The sequence below is a fragment of the Gobio gobio genome (assembly GCF_949357685.1).
Source record: "Gobio gobio genome assembly, chromosome: 9".
NCBI classification, from domain to species: Eukaryota; Metazoa; Chordata; class Actinopteri; order Cypriniformes; family Gobionidae; genus Gobio; species Gobio gobio.
Genome location: NC_137115.1, coordinates 12459804 through 12477880, shown reverse-complemented (window position 1 = coordinate 12477880; position 18077 = coordinate 12459804). Strand labels below are relative to the sequence as shown.

The following is an 18077-nucleotide window of genomic DNA, read 5'->3' as shown; positions in this document are numbered from 1 at the left end:
TAATGAAATTTCATGACAATATATACATTTTTGTAACAGTTATTATTTGTTGTTATTATAAATAATATTTATTATGATGCCTGCATTAAAACCCTATCTGCACTGAAAATGACACAATAAAAAAACCCTAGAAGCATTATATTGTAACAAAATTATAACTTTACAAATATTAATATAATAAAACTTTAACAAACAATTTACAATTTAACTAATAATTGTAACTTTTTCTAATTGCAATTAATATTGTACACCCTGTGAATACACTGTTTTATGTATTTTATGTTTAATTTGGCTTATTATTTTGCATTCAAGAGAACAGTTTAGTTGATTATTTATTTATTTGTTATGTTTCATACATATCGTGGTGTACATTCACCTATATAAGACGTGTGTGTGGCAATTACTGTGTTGTAGTGTTGGATCTTTTTGGAAGGTTTTAAATTGTTTGCAAATCTCACACCCTGTTATATAGCACACAGTATTACTTTAATTTAACAAGCAGGTTAACCAGCAGAATATATATTGGTTGGGGAGTTTTTTGTTATGTATTTGTGGGCAGTAAAATGGATATTTCCGTGGACAGCTCTAGTTGGGGAAAAGACACCAGAAACTGGACAGTTCACCCTATGCTACGGCATTACTAGGCGGTTACTGACTGGCACAAGTCTCTATAATATTCTGGTCACTATAGGATTGGTTCCTACTTTTATTGCAAGTATATGGGATTTTTTCCACCTGTTTTAGCTAACACCACTAAAGTAAGTAAATGTGTAAATGGTGTTAAATAATGTACTGGTGTAAAAATATTAATTTCTCATGTAATCATGAAAAACAGTACAGAGTGGATGTACTATCAACAGAGAATGTGAAATGTGAGGATTACTGGCAGTGTGAGACTCACTGTCCGCGTCAGCCAGGCACAGTGAGGGTGTGTAGAGGCTCTTGGGTTTGCGCGGTCCAGATGAGAGGCAGATGGCTCTGCTCCTGCGAGACTCTGACCGAGACTGAGGCTGCGGCAGGGGAACATTAGGGTCCGGCGCTTGATGAAATATCTGTGAAGACATACTCAATTAACTATGAAATATGATAACCAATTGGACATTTAAGTAATTCATATGCAATATGCATTTATTTGGTGTGTACATATATATATGTATCTATCTTGATCAGGCATAACATTATGTTGGCATAACATATTGTGTATAAGTTGTACATTAATTTTTTCACAAAATTGTGTTTTCTTTACAACTATAAATATATACAGTATCAGTCAAAAGCTTGGAAACATTTCTACTTTAACTAATAAGCTGATTTGCAGCACAAAAATAAATTATATTTTTAAGTATATTAAAATATAAAAACATTATTTTAATTTGTAATAATATTTCACAATATTACAGTTTTTTTCTCTGTATTTTTGATCAAATGAATGCAGGCTTGATGAGCACAAGATACTTCTTTCAAAAACATTACAAATTGGAATGTTTTTTTTGTTTTGTTTATATAATATGTGTGTGTGTGTATATATATAATATTTGGACATGTGTGTGTGTGTGTGTGTGTGGGTGTGTATAAATAAACACAGATCAGGCATAACATTATGACCTATTCCCAATATTGTGTCGGTCCCCGTTTTGCTGCCAAAACAGTCCTGACCCGTCGAGGCATGGACTCCACTAGACCCCTGAAGGTGTTCTTTGGTATCTGGCATAAAGATGTTAGCAGCAGATCCTTTAAGTCCTGTAGGTTGTGAGGTGGGGCCTCAATGGATCGGACTTGTTTGTTCAGCACATCCAACAGATGCTCGATTGGATTGAGATCTGGGGAATTTGGAGGCCAAGTCAACACCTCAAACTCGTTGTGCTCTTCAAACTATTCCTGAACCATTTTTGCTTTGTGGCAGGCGCATTATCCTGCTGAAAGAGGCCACAGCCACCAGGGAATACCGTTTCCATGAAAGGGTGTACATGGTCTGCAACAATGCTAAGGTAGGTGGTACGTGTCAAAGTAACATCCACATGGATGGCAGGACCCAAGGTTTCCCAGCAGAACATTGCCCGAAGCATCACACTGCCCCCACCGGCTTGCCTTCTTCCCATAGGTAAGCAACGCACACACACCTGGCCCTCCACGTGCTCCGTGGTCCAGTTCTGATGCTCATGTGCCCACTGTTGGCGCTTTCGGCGGTGGACAGGGGTCAGCATGGGCACCCTGACTGGTCATCGGCTATGCAGCCCCATGCGCAACAAACTGCGATGCACTGTGTATTCTGACAGCTTTCTATCCGAACCAGCATTAGTTTCTCGAGCAATTTGAAGGCCTTCGCTACCCACGTGCATCAATGAGCCTTGGCCGCCCATGACCCTGTCACTGGTTCACCACTGTTCCTTCCTTGGACCACTTTTGATCGATACTGACCACTGCAGACCAGGAACACCCCACAAGAGCTGCAGTTTTGGAGATGCTCTGACCCAGTCGTCTAACCATCACAATTTGGCCCTTGTCAAACTCGCTCAAATCCTTACGCTTGCCCATTTTTCCTGCTTCTAACACATGTTTAGGGGACAACTTTGAGGACAAAATGTTCACTTGCTGCCAAAATATATCCCACCCACTAACAGGTGCCGTGATGAAGAGATAATCAGTGTTATTCACTTCACTGTGTCATAATGTTATGCCTGATCAGTGTATGTGCCAGTAAAGGCTTTCTATTTCACGTCAAAAACATTTAAAAACAACATTTCTATGCTGGACTTTTGATCTTTATATTAATCTCCTCCTAAAAATAATGATAACAATAAGAAAAGTTTCTTGAGCACCAAATCAGCATATTAGAATGATTTCTGAAGGATCATGTGACTGAAGACTGGGGTAATGAGGCTTTTAAAATACATTTAAATAGAAAACATTAAAAACAGTAATATTGTAAAATATTATGGAAACTTTGTATTTTGATCAAATAAATGCAGCGTTAGTGAGCAAAATAAACCTTACTTTTGAATGGTAGTTTACAGTTATATATAGATATGATATAAAAGCATTTTTTTTTTTTTTTACAGGAGATTGTTGTGAATTATCTTTGATGTTACTCACCTTTTCAAAATTTTCGATGAGGATTTCTACCACAATGTTTTGAAATTTGATGTTCATCATGGCGGCAACGGTTTCCTCTTGTGAGCGCATGAGCGTAGGGCCGAAGATCACTCCCAGATTGGACACCGTCATCATGTTACTCTCACTGTGAGTGGACACACTGCAGGAACAAGTGTCAATCAAATCCTTTAACCAATATCAAACTTCAAATAAAAGTTATCCCACAAAATCCGCTTACACCAACAAAAACATACTAGCTGGATCAGATTGGGCTATGCTGGTTAGTACCTAGTGGACATGCTGTTTACCACTAAATTTTAAATGGTGAAGGTCACTGACTAAGAAAGTTTTGTTGGTTAAGGTGCAGTAAGCAATTTCTGAGAAACACTGTTGATATTTGAAATAGACACCCAAACAAACAAAACTATACCCAAAAGAAACACCCAATTTGCTCCGATCCCCCTAATCGCTCCACCCCCGAAAAATGGCACGCTATACAACACAGGCAAAGAATAACAGCTAGTGCATTGGACAGCACATGCAACTGTGGAGGAATCAGCTGTGATTCTACAATAACAGCATAGAACATCAGCACATCTTGTGAAACATAGCAAAAAACAAAAGTTACTCATGTATCGAGCAGAAACAAAGTAACCTCTGCCTCCATTTTCAGGCCTTCACGCTCTCTAACATCTCTCCAGCACTGGAAAGCTTTTCCAATAATAAAGGGTTAGTTCACTCAAAAATTTTAATTATGTCATTATTTACTCACTCTCATGTCATTCCAAACCCGTAAGACTTTTGTTTATTCTCAGGAACACAAAATAAGATATTTTATATGAAATACAAGAGATTTCTGGCCCTTCGTTGACAGTCCATGCAACTACCAGTTTGATTAAAAAAATTCATAAAAAGATCATAAAACTAATCCATATGACTCGGACGGTTTAGTCCTAATTTTCTGAAGAGACTTGATTGCTTTATATGAAGAACAGATTGGATTTAGGCTTGTACTCACATATAAAAATTGATCAGTGAACATAAACAGAAGCTCAACCGAACTTGCTTGACGCATGCAAACAAACCTCATTGGTTCTTGCGGAAGCTGAAATGTGATGCATAACACAATAATTAACCTGATTCATTCTTACGAAAGCTCAAATGTTATGTGTAACAGACGCGAATGAACCTGATTGGTTCTTGGGGAAGCTCAAATGTGATGCGTAACACACAATAATTAACCTCATTGGTTCTTGCGGAAGCTCAAATGTGATGTGTAACAGACGAGAATGAACATGAGAATGTTTAACGCATTCAAAATATTACAACAATGCAGCATCCGTCATTTCTTTGGGCTAGCGTTACATTATGATTGTTTCAGTTTCTTTGTTATCTGGAAATTTTTTAAGTAGGAGGGGGAAAAAAATCAATTTAAATCGTAAATAAAGGATTTTTTTTAGGCCATATCGCCCAGCCCTACTGCGACCGTCGACTGGTGTTCAGAGTACCCGCCAGCACCAGCAGCGAGCGTTCCTTCAGCGCAGCTGCAAGAGTTATGGCCTTTTTACACCTGTTCACTTCATTCGTTTTCTCTCATCAGATATCTATCATATTGTGAAGAGATCAGGAGTAAATGTCTTCCGAAATTCTTTCGAGGCGGATTTAAATCCGATCACTCAAACAAATAAATTCAGAAGGTGGTCTGCATTCACAGAAAGCGTCTGATTGTTTAAACCACATATAAACATTTTACACATGGCAAATTGTTAAAAATAAACGTGTGGGAGCCATATGTGGGCTATATACGACACAGTTGGCGCTACTGTCTGCAACACGCATTACCGCCTAGCCTACGGCAGCCAGTGAAACTGAAAGTAGCCCAAGTCTCAGATGCTCAAAAACACAATAATCTTCATTAAAACTAATGAGACTAAATGCTCTTACCAGTGCTTAGGTCGCTCTTTCTCCTATCACGGTCTTTGATCTTGAAATTAGCTGATAAATAAAATGCAGCTCGAATCTTTTGCTTTCGTTGACGTGACCTGAATTTGCATAGCCTATAGCGCGGGAATTGAAGATCGGATTTATATTCATTTTGGCAGAGAGGTGCAAGGTAAGACAAACTGCATATTTTTTTATTTTTATTTTGTTTATTAGTTTAGATTGTATAGCCCGTTTCGTTTGCGAGCACGGCGAGCTGCGAGCAGCATCGTCTTAGCTTGTCAAAAATGCGTTTTTACTGTGGTGGTGATAGTAAACGTCTAAACTAACATTGTGATATGCTTGAAGTGTTTTATATCTATGGATTTTATTATAGGCAAGACAAGTCAAGTGTTGATTTGAGAGGCTAAATTGATCAAACATGTGGATAACTCAGTGGTCAAACAGTGGTCTTCCGCTGGCTGCTTGGTCGTTACTTTAAAAAACAAATACTTTAATTTAACAAACAAAACTTGCTCCAAACATTTTTTCTAAATTAACTTAATAAAAAAACTAAACGAAATATACCTACTTTGACTTTAAAAACAAAGCTGAACTATTTTTATGGCTGCAACATTGTGTAATAGGGAGGAAGAAAAAAAAAGTCGGACTTGGGACACTGGAGCATTTACGTGTCATGTTATCATAAGAGTCCTATTAATTTTAAATATTGTGGTTATCGCCAATACTGGTATATTGTCACACCCTAAATTAAGATGTCGATATTTCGTGCTTTGAATATCACGGTTATCGCCAATATTGCGACACCCCAAATTATATATATATAAAAACATTAGAGATGCACCGATTTATCGGCCAGGGATCGGAATTGGCCGATTTTCTGCATTTTCTCTCACGTGTCTCCGATTTTGAACCGATCCGTCTACATGCTGTGAGCACGAGCGCGGCCACGACGTTGACGTCATAGCCGCACTTGCGCTCACAGCCGCATAAAAACATGTCATTGGCATGGACGTTTTTTACTGTGAGCGAAGAAGACACTAATTATGCCATTTGTAAAACTTGTAAGGTTAAAATAAACCTCGGGGAACCACCAGGAAAGCGCACAACACGACAAACCTAATTAGACACTTAAAACTCCATCACCCCGCGGAACATGCCCAGTTTGAAGAAGGTAGTAAAGGTAAAACGGCTAAAGCTGGCCAGAGCTCCGAGCCAGCCACAGGTCAGCAGCTTCTCCTATCTTTCCTTGGTATAAGCAGCGAAAAGACCAAAGCAATTCCAAAGAAATTAATTGACTTCATGGCGCTGGATGACCAGCCGAACTCATAAACCGTCACTTCACGGCAACCCGTCAAAATAAACGTTCAGTTTAAAAAAAATGTAATTGACAGAATAAATAGGGCTACTGTTGTAGCCTACAGTAGATTTAGCGCCGTCTCTATGTAATAATAATACGTCTCTACTAGTAATAAAAATTATGCCTAGATGGTTGATTATTTTTCACTTGATCTTTTTTATAAACAATGTTTACTTTTAAACAGCATACAGCCTTTAAATGATTATGTATTATTTACTTATAATGATTATCATCATAAATAATAAACTTAATAAATGTTTTTTTTTAAATGGTTAAATAAAAAAATATATATAAAAAATATATATATATATATAAAAAACATTAAGCTGTGGTACCGAAATAGGTACAGAGTACCGTAACATTTTTATGGTATTAGTACCGACTACTGGAATTTTGGTGCCGTGACATCCCTAGCTGGCAACATTTATTACCCAATTACTGAACTATTATTGGGAGGAGTATTGTACACTTCATGTTTGTTCATTCATAGGATCTTTTGACTTTTGTAAAGACAAGTAAAAAAGAGAAAAAGGTCAATTTATGTTTTGTTTCATAAAGCAACTGATTTTCAGTTATTTGTTATTTCTACATCTTTCCAGGCACAGAACACTTATTTTTTGAGAGTTGTTTAAGTGAGAGAAGATCCTTTTGTAATGTTTAATAATTTATTTTATAATAAATAAAAAAATTTGCTTTGAAGAAAAAGTGGATTTTTGTTTGTATATGCTGTTAATTATAGTTCTTAGAAAGAAAATAGGAATCAGCAAAAATCGGTATCGGCCGATCTCATTAACAAAAAATCGGAAATCGGAATAGGCCAAGAAAATTGCAATCAGTGCATCTCTAAAAAACATTAAAATCGCTGAAATTTTTAATCACAATTAATTACAGAACAATTGTGTGATTTATTCGTAAAAAAATCGATCAACAGCACTAAAATAAAAGCTTAAATTCAGTCTGTTCATCATATAAAGCGATCAAGTTTTGGACTAAACCGCTCAATTCATATGGATTCGTTTTACGATCTCTTTATGAACTTTTTGACGCGTCAAAGTGTCAGTTGCATAGCTGTCAATGGAGGGAAAGAAAGGTCTACGATTTCATTAAAATATCTTCATTTGTGTTTCGAAGATGAATGAAAGTCTTATGTAGCGTTCACACCGGACGCGATTCGCGCAAATAATTTGCGCTGATCGCGTGAAGGTGGGCGCGTGTACATTTTGAGTTTACTCGCGCGAATCGTGCGTGACATTCACTGCACAACAGACGCGAATTCGCGTCATGGGCGGGGCTTCCGCCAGCAGCTCGTCTCGTTGAGAAATGGCTGACATGGGCTGTGTTTACATGTCTTTTTTTTGTTAAAATCTACTGTTAATGTGTGACAAAACGTAGTTTTAAGACTTTTTCAGTCGATAATGTAGTTGTTTAAAGCTCAAATCTGTGGTTTATTTATATAAAGAGTGCCTATTTGAACATTCAAAACGCTCAATTCGCGTCCTTCGCGCCGCCTCAATCGTGCGAATCGCGCGAATCTCGCTGCCTCATTCACGCGAATTGCGCCGCAGAATGCCATTTCGCGTCTCTGCATTGACTTAACATGTAAATCACTCGCGCGAATCGCGTCCGGTGTGAATACACCATTATGGGTTTACAGCGACATGAGGGTGAGTGAATGATAACAGAATTAAATTTTTTTGGTGAACTAACCCTTTAACACAGGTCCTAGCTCTGTTCACACTGAATAGCAGATTTCTTCCCGACAGTCAAAGTGGCGTTACGTCACGAAAGTTCAGACTCGTAGGAAGACCGTAAGTGTTTAGGGTGCCTTTTGGGACAGGGCCATACTGTACTCTGCTGAACAACCATCTTATATAACATTTTGCTATAAATAAATCTTTCAAAGTATTACATGAGACTAAGAAGAAAGTGAGTTTAGAAAGAGGAAAGTTTTCATTTCAACAGTAAACATTTTAATCTAAATGTAAATGTTCAGGACTGAGACTTACTTGAGTAGATGTTTGATTAATATCTCCAGCATCTCTTTGTTTTTGTCAGGTAGTTTATGCACCAGTGCGTGAACTGCACACACTCTGTAGTTCTGATCATCAGATTCTGAAAGGAAACAGATCAACACACCATGAGCACAAATTCAACCCATTTATAAAATAACAGGCTCCTAAAAAAGTGTATTAAAATCTAATCAAATATGTTTAACTTGTAATTCAATAGCTTTGTAACTTACTGACAGCCATGAGGAAGTCAGAGTGGAGCTTGTATGTCATGAGCGGGTCAGACAGACACCTAGTGGGTGGAAACAAGAATAACATCTCACAGAAATGCTTTCGGTTATATTCAACATTTTAAATCTCCATTAGGAGACATCAGCCTGAACACACTAACCTGAGGTAATTCTTGAGGCCGCTGGTGATGGTCTTGTTGTCCCATGTATCTGGGTCCAGATCCATATCTGACGCAGCTTTGGGTGCTGTAAGAGAAACCAGAGCACATGTACAACATTGTTTGTGTGCAAATGTTGGAGTGATATTAAACTTTAAATATTTATGACCCATGGAAACGGTTAATCCAAAATAAAAGTAATTTGGGTGAATTTCATATTTCACACCAAAACAAATCAAATTAAGAAACCAATTTTGCAAGAAAATTAAGGTGATTTTTAGGACCTTTGAGATTTTTTGCATTGTGACAATATTTTCAAGAAAATTAAGCACACTGTCCTCCCTGTTGAGTTGGTTAGTAATGATAAATATGCTCTCTGTAGAAAATAACCATAAAACATAGAAATCAGCATACATTTAAAGGCAGTTCAATAATTACTACCATCTAAATAAATGTATCTTTATTTTTTGTCCTTATTATGGTAATAATAATGAGTTTGTTTTTCATTACAGGTGAAAATGTGCTTAACAGAAAATGTAGCAATGCAAAAATATCTAAAATAAGCCTAATTTTACCTATACAAAGCATGATTTTATGATTTATTTTAAAAAAAAAAAATCATAAAATAGTTAGTGCTGTCAATCGGTAAAAAAACGAAACAAAACAAATGAATCCTACATTTTTCCATAATTAATCGTGATTAATCGCACATAACATTAAAGTTTTTATTATATTTTTATATTGTAATAATTTCGAATTTAATCTCAAAATTAATGTAGAAACAACATAAAGACAGTATATTTTAAACATCTGGTCTAAAAGGATATACCCAGAAATGGAATAAAGTTATCAAACACTTAAAGGTGCACTATGTAAAAAATTTTCAGTAAAATATCCAAAAACCACTAGGCCAGTGTTAAATATTTTGTTCAGTTGAGTACTTACAATATCCCAAATCTTTCCAACTATTTGTAAATCGTGAGAAAATTGCTATTTTAACCAAGGAACCAGGACGTGTGAGGGAGGCGCCTGTCAATGGTGTCATATCTGTGTTCCCCTCGGTTTCCGTTTTTTTTTTTGCAGAAACGCTTTACTCTCACTGCAGTGTGAACAAGTGTCATAGCAGCCACCGAGCGAATGCACAAAGTAATGCCATAACATCATTTTCAACACACTCAAATGTATCTAATATGATAAACAGAGCAGTGTTACCTCATACTCATGACCGGAAAAGCGGAAAATGGCACTGGCAACTGTGGCATAATAAAAGTCCCGCTGCTTGCGAGGCGTGTGTTGCATTCATCTTATTAACAATCGCTCCAGCGCCCTTGCTCAGCTCCACAACACTCGGCCCTGCTCTGCTTCATACTACAGTAATGTTAATAATCGCATCCATGAACATGATTGCTGCCCGAGTCCAATCCCGATTCTTTTCCACCGGCTGTGAGGTGAAGACCACATGTCCCAGGATTCTGCGCTCAAACTTGGCGTCATCAAACTACGCCTTTGTTTTGAATAGGCCACCTCTAGCGGACCGAAAAGTTTAATAATGCACCTTTAAGTCTTCATGGCTTTGTTTATGAATTAAATACGGATTAATTTTGATTAAGCTACAAATGTTATTCAGTCAAGAGCAGTAAGTGATTTCCTCATTTTCTATTGTTCTTTGATTTACATTAATGACTGTCATCACAGCAGCGGGTTTATTAGGCTGCTGTCACTTTAAGATCTGCCACACATGACGTGAATCTGACATGCATCAATTTTCTCACAACTCTTTACATTCATTTAAGACTTTATTTAACTCATTTAATACTGTGCTTACAAGGATATTTCAACAATAAGTTTGTTTTTGTGCATTCAAGCGCTGTCTAAAGCGGCTTTCTGTGCGCATGAGTCAAGTGTGTGTCACACAGACAGTGCGCCTGAGTTATTTTTTGTGATTGAATGGTTTAAAAGCATTTGCATGAATAAGAACATGGCCATATAATGTAATGGCAGCTAAAGGTTGACAGAAAAAAACAGATGCTGCGTTAATTGCGCTAAACATTTTAACGTGTTAAACTAAAAAATGAAACGCATGCGCTAACACGTTAATTTTTTCAGCCCTAAAAATATTATGTTAAAATATTTCAATAATTAATTCAGTAAAAACCACAATATTTTTTATAATATTCTATTCTATATATTTTTAATAACACAGAGATGTTTTTAACAGGTTTTATGAAGCTGTCATCATGTCATGGTCTTCGTCGTCAGAGAAGAAATTACATTGTAAGGAGGAGGGGAAGGTTTTTTTTTGATTAAAGATTCTGAGAGCATATGAATAAGGTCACACGTTAGATTAGATTAAATGAAATTACTTTTATTTTCACTATACACCTGTACAATGAGATTAAAAGCAACTCCTTTTCCAGTGCCAGCAAGAAATATAACAACATATAATTAAGTAGTGCACAAGGAGAGGTAAATATTATAAATATTATCAAAAGTATTAAATATTGCACAGTAATTGAAATAGAAGAAGGGGGGGGGGGGTAGACTGTGAAGTCAGTGCATATGTGAGGTCTAAGGCATAGGGTCTAATTCTCACTATTAACTATGATTTTTGCCTAAATAAACTCCTAATTACTGCTTATTAATAGTTAGTAAGCTAGTTACAGTAAGTTTAGGTATTGGGTAGGATTAAGTGATGTAGAATATGGTCATGCAGAATAAGGCATTACTATGTGCTTCATAAGTACTAATGAAAAGCCAATATCCTAGTTATATGCATACTAATAAGCAACAAGTTAATAGTGAGAGCTGGACCCTAAACTAATGTGTTACCCAAAATGTGCATAGAGAAATAATTTATAATAAACAATGTCACATTCCATTTATAAAATAAGAATTGTCAATTTTGGTTTCATGGTGACTTTTAAAGTTGGTCTGTGATGGTTTATACTTGATTTAGTGTTTATGGACGTACTGATTCCAGCCATTTGTCGAGATCTTTCAGAACAAAATTAATAGCCACCAGATGTGGCTAACCTGCAAAATAAATTCATTTGACAGCAATGGATTTTTGCGACCCTGGCCCGAATCACACATTTCTGTGTCTAGTTCTCGCATTGGCATTAGTTGTGTAGAGTGAAGTGACTTACAGAAGACTGTGATCATGAGCTTCTGCACTTTTGAGTTTATTCCCCCGACTCTGTACAAACCCATAGTGTTGAGCCCTGCTGAGAGAGAATACATACACACAGATCATATACAAATATATAAACACAACTCACATGCACACTCACTCTGTAAATTCCCAGAGAGGGAGACTAAATGACATATAAATGACATCATCTAATGTCAGTTTTAGCACATTTCTGACTGTCAGGATTTCACGCTTTTTGATGAATAGAAATGTTGAAATTAGAAATGTGAATTCTTTTAAATGATTTAAAATAGAAATGTTTATTAACAAAGCAGGACAGAGAGGATACCTATATCATACGGCAGACCACACTTGCTAACATCCAAAAAAAGCAAGATTTGAAATGGAATGGACTCATGACTTAAAGATGTAAATCAGGACAGCACTAAACAGGGGATTCAATATTTTCTTCAAAAACAGAAATCTTCTAAAACTAAGAGATGGTTATTTTTCACTGAAAGCCAATTCATTCACCCACAATTTTGAGAAGAAGAAGAAGAAAAAAAATCACAGTAGTAAAAAAGATTTCCCTTTCAGGAAAGGAGGAACAAACTGAAAAATCTTCTGTAAAAATTCCAATATGGATACACTATATCCTAAACAGGATTTTGTAACAAATCTCTTTAACTTTTGGGGCAACAGGGTATCTCAGAGAGAATTTTAAAGACACCTCTACATCACCAACAATATGCTTAAAACATTGTACATCAAATTATTACACTTATTTTTGAATCAATTTAATAGATCCTTGCTAAATGAAGTATCAGTTTCTTTTACGAAGAATTGTACTGACCCCAAACATTTGAATGGTAGTGCAAATAATAAATAAATTGCAAATAATAATAGCCTAATTATAATAAACACTGAATAATAATCAACAGTAATATTCAGGTAAGACAATTAGACTGCATTTTATCGGATGGGTGACAAGGGACAGGGGCGCCGCTAGCAATTTTGGGCCCTATGAAAGAATATGAGGTTGGGCCCCCTACAGTACCAAACATACAACCAACCTATAGTGATCCCAAATCGTTGTCAGCTATTTAATTATATGTATATCTGTGTTAAAAAGCACAATAGCCTACCTGCTTCTCATCTCCATCACCTTCTCCTTCCTGACCTGAATATTTCCCTTCCCAAAGCTGAGCATTGGTTGATACAGTCTTTGCAAACTGATTGTTTCGCTCGTTTAAAACTTTTATCGTAACACAGCTGTTTAGTTTAGCTACACATCTTGTCTCGCACTTTATGACCAGTAACTGAAGCATTGCGCTGGAATTCGCGCTCAGCAGCTGTGAACATAAAGCCTGCAGACCTTTGTATATGTCCGGTTGACCGTATTTTTACATTATGTGCGCGTGCGAGGCGCCGGCGCGCTCACTTGGATTTTTCCCTCAGCAGTGGAAACAACTTAATACTCTGTTATTTATAGTCATTTTATTTGTGTACATTAAAAATGACAAGCCTTTGAAAACTAAAGAAAACACTTTTCTGTCTCCGTCTCCATGAACATCTTTCACATGCACAAAAATGAACCAAAACACCGCAAATACTTGACGCACAGCCTGCCATGTGAAATATATCAATCAACAGAAAACTTTTAGTACCTACCCTTTTTTTTTTGATTACTTGACGTTAATTGCATTATATAAGTCACATTTACAAAAGCCAAAATTACATTCTTTTTATTTTCAGTGGTGAAAAATATAACCTATTGAATAGACTATCAGGTAGTGGTTGGCTATGCAAGTAGTGCTAACATTACAGCAAAGGAAGGTCCGCAAATAAACATATACCCTTTCTTTTTGAAGAACTGGGTGAGTAATAGTGGGGCCGTTTTCTCTCTCTCTGCCCTCTGTAGCCTCAGTTTTGATGACCAGACTTATGCTTCTTTGTCGAAAGCGAAGACTCTAATTTGACAGTTTACCATGTGATCTCACAGGACGGAATCATGCAATGAATGGTGGGGTGGGGTAATTTTGCCGGAAATGCAGAAATAAGACGTAATTATGTTTTATTTATTACTCTGGTAGATTATACATTTATAATTTATATTACATTACTACTAGTACTGTTACTACTAATAAAAAACAATCAATGGGGGCCCCAAAAGTGCGTGGGCCCTTAGAATCGTCCTAACTCCCCCCGCCCCCCCTAATAATGGGTAGGGGGGCGCAGGACCAAGACAAGAACATCACTTTTAAAAGCATTTTAAGGCTTCCAAATCATATTTTTATGGATTATTATTTTTATTAATCTAAAAAAAAAAAAAATACATATATATACAGTAATTTTTTCATAGGGTAAGATTCCTAAAACATGACATTATTTATTACAACTATTGCTACTATTATTATTAGTAGTAGTATTAATATAGTGGTAGAAAAAAACACACATGCGCACGCATGCACTCACACACACACACACACACACACACACACACACACACACACACACACACACACACACACACACACACACACACACACACACACACACACACACACACACACACACACACACACACACACACACACACACACACACACACACACACACACACACACACACACACACACACACACACACACACACACACACACACACACATTTCTTTCATAGGGAGGGATTACTGAAACTGAAACAAAATATTTAACATTATTTCTTTGGAATAATATTTTTTTCTATTATTATTATTACAATAAGGAAAAATATGGAATGCTTTATACACAATAAATATCTTATGAGGTAAGAGGAAGTAAACACAAAACTCACCTCTAATCTCCACCAGCTCTATACACTTCCTCACAAAATTAAAGCCAGCCTCATTTAAATATGCTACAAAAGACAAGTGAAAAGAAACAACATGTTCAATAGATGGATTTAGCTTGCGTCACACTCAGGGGGATACGGCTTACTCTGGCTGTACTCAATGTAATGCTATCGACCTTGTAAAAAGAAATGAGAGAGCAGAGACACAAAGGGTGTAGTGAAGGGAAACAGAACACATTATCTGAAAAAGTGTTTGTTAAACACAGTTAATCTGATGAGAGCATGTGAGGTCAGACTCAAACATTACGCTCACTCTGAAAAAACACCCCAAAAAAACAGGCAAGACATAATATACAATAAAATGAAAAATGTAAAAAAAAATAAAGCCTTCACATGATAAATAATGCACTGCTTAGAGACTTAAATACGTACTCTCCTCTTTCTTGCTCAGAATAGCGGGAAGATTGTAGATCTAAAAGAGTGAAAAGTTATATTTATTATATTGATTTGACTGTGGAGTACTTGTTGAGCAATTAAAGGGATAGTTCACCGAAAATTCAAGCCATCCTAGCTGTATATGACATTCTTCTTTCAGACGAATACAATCAGAGTTATATAAAAAAATGTCCTGGCTAATCCAAGCATTATAATGGCAGTGAATGGGGGCCCAAAATTTTAAGCAAAAAAAAAAGTAATCCACACGGCTCCAGGGGGTTAATAAAGGCCTTCTGAAGCAAAGAGTTTGTGTAAGTGAAGAAAAATATCCATATTTAAAACTTTGTAAATTAAAATAACTAGCTTCCGCCAGACCGCCTTCCATATTCAACTTAAGAAGAAAGTGTACTGACTCTCGCAGTTCAAAATGCTTACGCTACATACGACGCCATGTCAGTTACGCCTTTTCCGTAAGTTGAATATGGAATGCGGTCTGGCAGAAGTTATTTTAGTTTATAAAGTTTTAAATATGGATGTTTTTCTTACACAAACGCATCACTACGCTTCAGAAGACCTTTATATAACCCCCTGGAGCCGTATGGATTACTTTTATAATGGATGGATGCACTTTTTTGGGCTTCAAATTCTGGGCTCCCATTCACTGCCATTATAAAGCTTAGACAAGCCAGGACATTTTTTTTATATAACTCCAATTGTATACGTCTGAAAGAAGAATGTCATATATACCTAGGATGGCTAAATCATGGGGTAATTTTCATTTTTGGGTGAACTATACCTGTAAATAGCAGAGAATCCATTTTTACATGTTTTGAAGAAAATACCTGAACATGAGGATCTTCTGAAGCTTGAATCAATACAGAAGCAATGATGACAAGTAAGTCAAAATGATATACAATCATGGGAGACAGTTTCTCCAGCACTCACCGGCTCTTTGCCATCCATAGCTTCCAGCCAGAGTCTCCTGTTGGACTCCGATAGCGCTTGTAGCGTGATAATGCCATGCCTGAAGACAATGCAGAACTTTAAAGTCTGACATGCTCTAGAAATATCCTGCTCACCTACTATAGTTCCTGTGTAGAGCCTTTGCTCGTATATACTTAAAGAAACTAAAGCATGTAGCTAAATGAAAGGATTTAGACTCAAATTAAATGTCGCAACATCATCGACAATTGACTCAAAAATGAAAATTCTGTCATCATATACTCACCCTGATGTCGTTTCAAACCTGTATGACTTTATTTTCTGCGTGAAACATCAAGGAATATATTTTGAAGAATGCTGGGAACCAAACAGTTTTGGTTACCATTGACTTCCATTTCTCAAAATATCTTCTTTTTTCAGTAAATTATGACAGAATTGTAATTTTTGGGTGAACTATATCCCTTTAAGTCAGGTTGAGGTTAGGTTTGAGGTCAGCAATAGTTCACCCCTCCTGTTTGATTTTTGTCCTTATATGGAACACAAAAGGAAATATTTAGCATAATGTTTCAACTGCTCTTTTCCATACAATGAACTAGAAAGAGTAGGGGTAAAGATTTTCAGTGAATAACAGCATAAGCAACTGCAGCATAATAAACCTGTGTCTGCGCAGGTCTCTCTCACTATCATTCGCTCCCAAGAGTTTTCGGAGCGTCCTGCTTCATACCCCACTGTAAACCCTAATGCTCAAAATAATTAATTGGTGTGAGTAGAGCCAACTCAAATTAAACAAATTAGTTCAATCAAACAAATTTTTATGAGTATTTAAACTTTTTTTGAGTTCTCCAAACTGACACATTTTAAGTAATCTGAATTGTTCCATTGTTTTGAGTTTTATGAACTTGATTCTTTTCATTTAGAATTTAAACTTAACTGAAACTCGGCTGGATTTCCCTGCATGCTTTGCCATGACACTCAAAAGGGAGAGTAAGTGTTATATTATGTTTTTTTTTGTGCAAGATTAATGTTAAGTGGGAGATTTAGTAGTGTTTAATGATTTGTTATGCTAGTTTAGAAAAGTTTCTGTTATGTTTTTTTGTTTAAATTTTTTTTAGGGTTACCATCATGGTGACGAGTGGAGAATGAGCTTAGTTTGAGAACAAATATATGTTGTATTAACCAGACATACATAGCAACATATTGTCACCCCATATCCAGCCCACATCTGGTACGTGTTGAATCCACATGTACGAGATGTGGCCCAGATCTGGGCTGACACTGTGTTGCTGTCTGGGTTATATTGCTGTCCTCATTCAGCAAGTGCTATTTTATGCTAATGCTACCAAAGCATTGTGTAACTGATTAGCAAGGTGCTATTTAATGAATTAGCTAGTTAAAGCTAGTCAAGTTTCCACTACTACAAATTTGAGATTACATGATATTTTTAAGTTAAATGTACGAATTAGCTTACTCAAATATTTCAAGTTCAGAGTAATTCAAATGTATGATTACAAAATAAAAATCTGCAAGTTCTGCTAACTTAAACTTTAAATTTCTTAACAACAAAAATTGAGGCAATTTTTTTTTAATTATGTTTTTTTTTTGTGTGCAAGATTAATGTTAAGTGGGAGATTTAGTAGTGTTTAATGATTTGTTATGCTAGTTTAGAAAAGTTTCTGTTATGTTTTTTGTTTAAATTTTTTTTAGGGTTACCATCATGGTGACGAGTGGAGAATGAGCTTAGTTTGAGAACAAATATATGTTGTATTAACCAGACATACATAGCAACATATTGTCACCCCATATCCAGCCCACATCTGGTACGTGTTGAATCCACATGTACGAGATGTGGCCCAGATCTGGGCTGACACTGTGTTGCTGTCTGGGTTATATTGCTGTCCTCATTCAGCAAGTGCTATTTTATGCTAATGCTACCAAAGCACTGTGTAA

The 18077-nt window shown here is 36.4% G+C and overlaps 1 protein-coding gene across 10 annotated transcripts in view; it reads right to left on the bottom strand.

The window, feature by feature from the left end:
• The window catches only part of arhgap42b (Rho GTPase activating protein 42b), a 225038-nt gene that overhangs the window by 18530 nt on the left and 188431 nt on the right, over window positions 1–18077 (bottom strand). For 2 of the 10 annotated variants that reach the window (XM_079826055.1, XM_079826060.1), the window contains 9 exons: window positions 16134–16212; window positions 15186–15225; window positions 14757–14819; window positions 11938–12015; window positions 8795–8879; window positions 8637–8695; window positions 8401–8506; window positions 3094–3253; window positions 902–1052 (listed from right to left, as the gene is read on the bottom strand). In XM_079826055.1, the coding sequence (XP_079682181.1) occupies window positions 902–1052; window positions 3094–3253; window positions 8401–8506; window positions 8637–8695; window positions 8795–8879; window positions 11938–12015; window positions 14757–14819; window positions 15186–15225; window positions 16134–16212 (821 nt within the window). Of the gene's footprint in view, window positions 1–883; window positions 1053–3093; window positions 3254–8400; window positions 8507–8636; window positions 8696–8794; window positions 8880–11937; window positions 12016–14756; window positions 14820–15185; window positions 15226–16133; window positions 16213–18077 lie in introns of all 10 variants that reach the window. The other 8 variants (XM_079826058.1, XM_079826054.1, XM_079826056.1 and 5 more) reach the window with 5 other exon arrangements.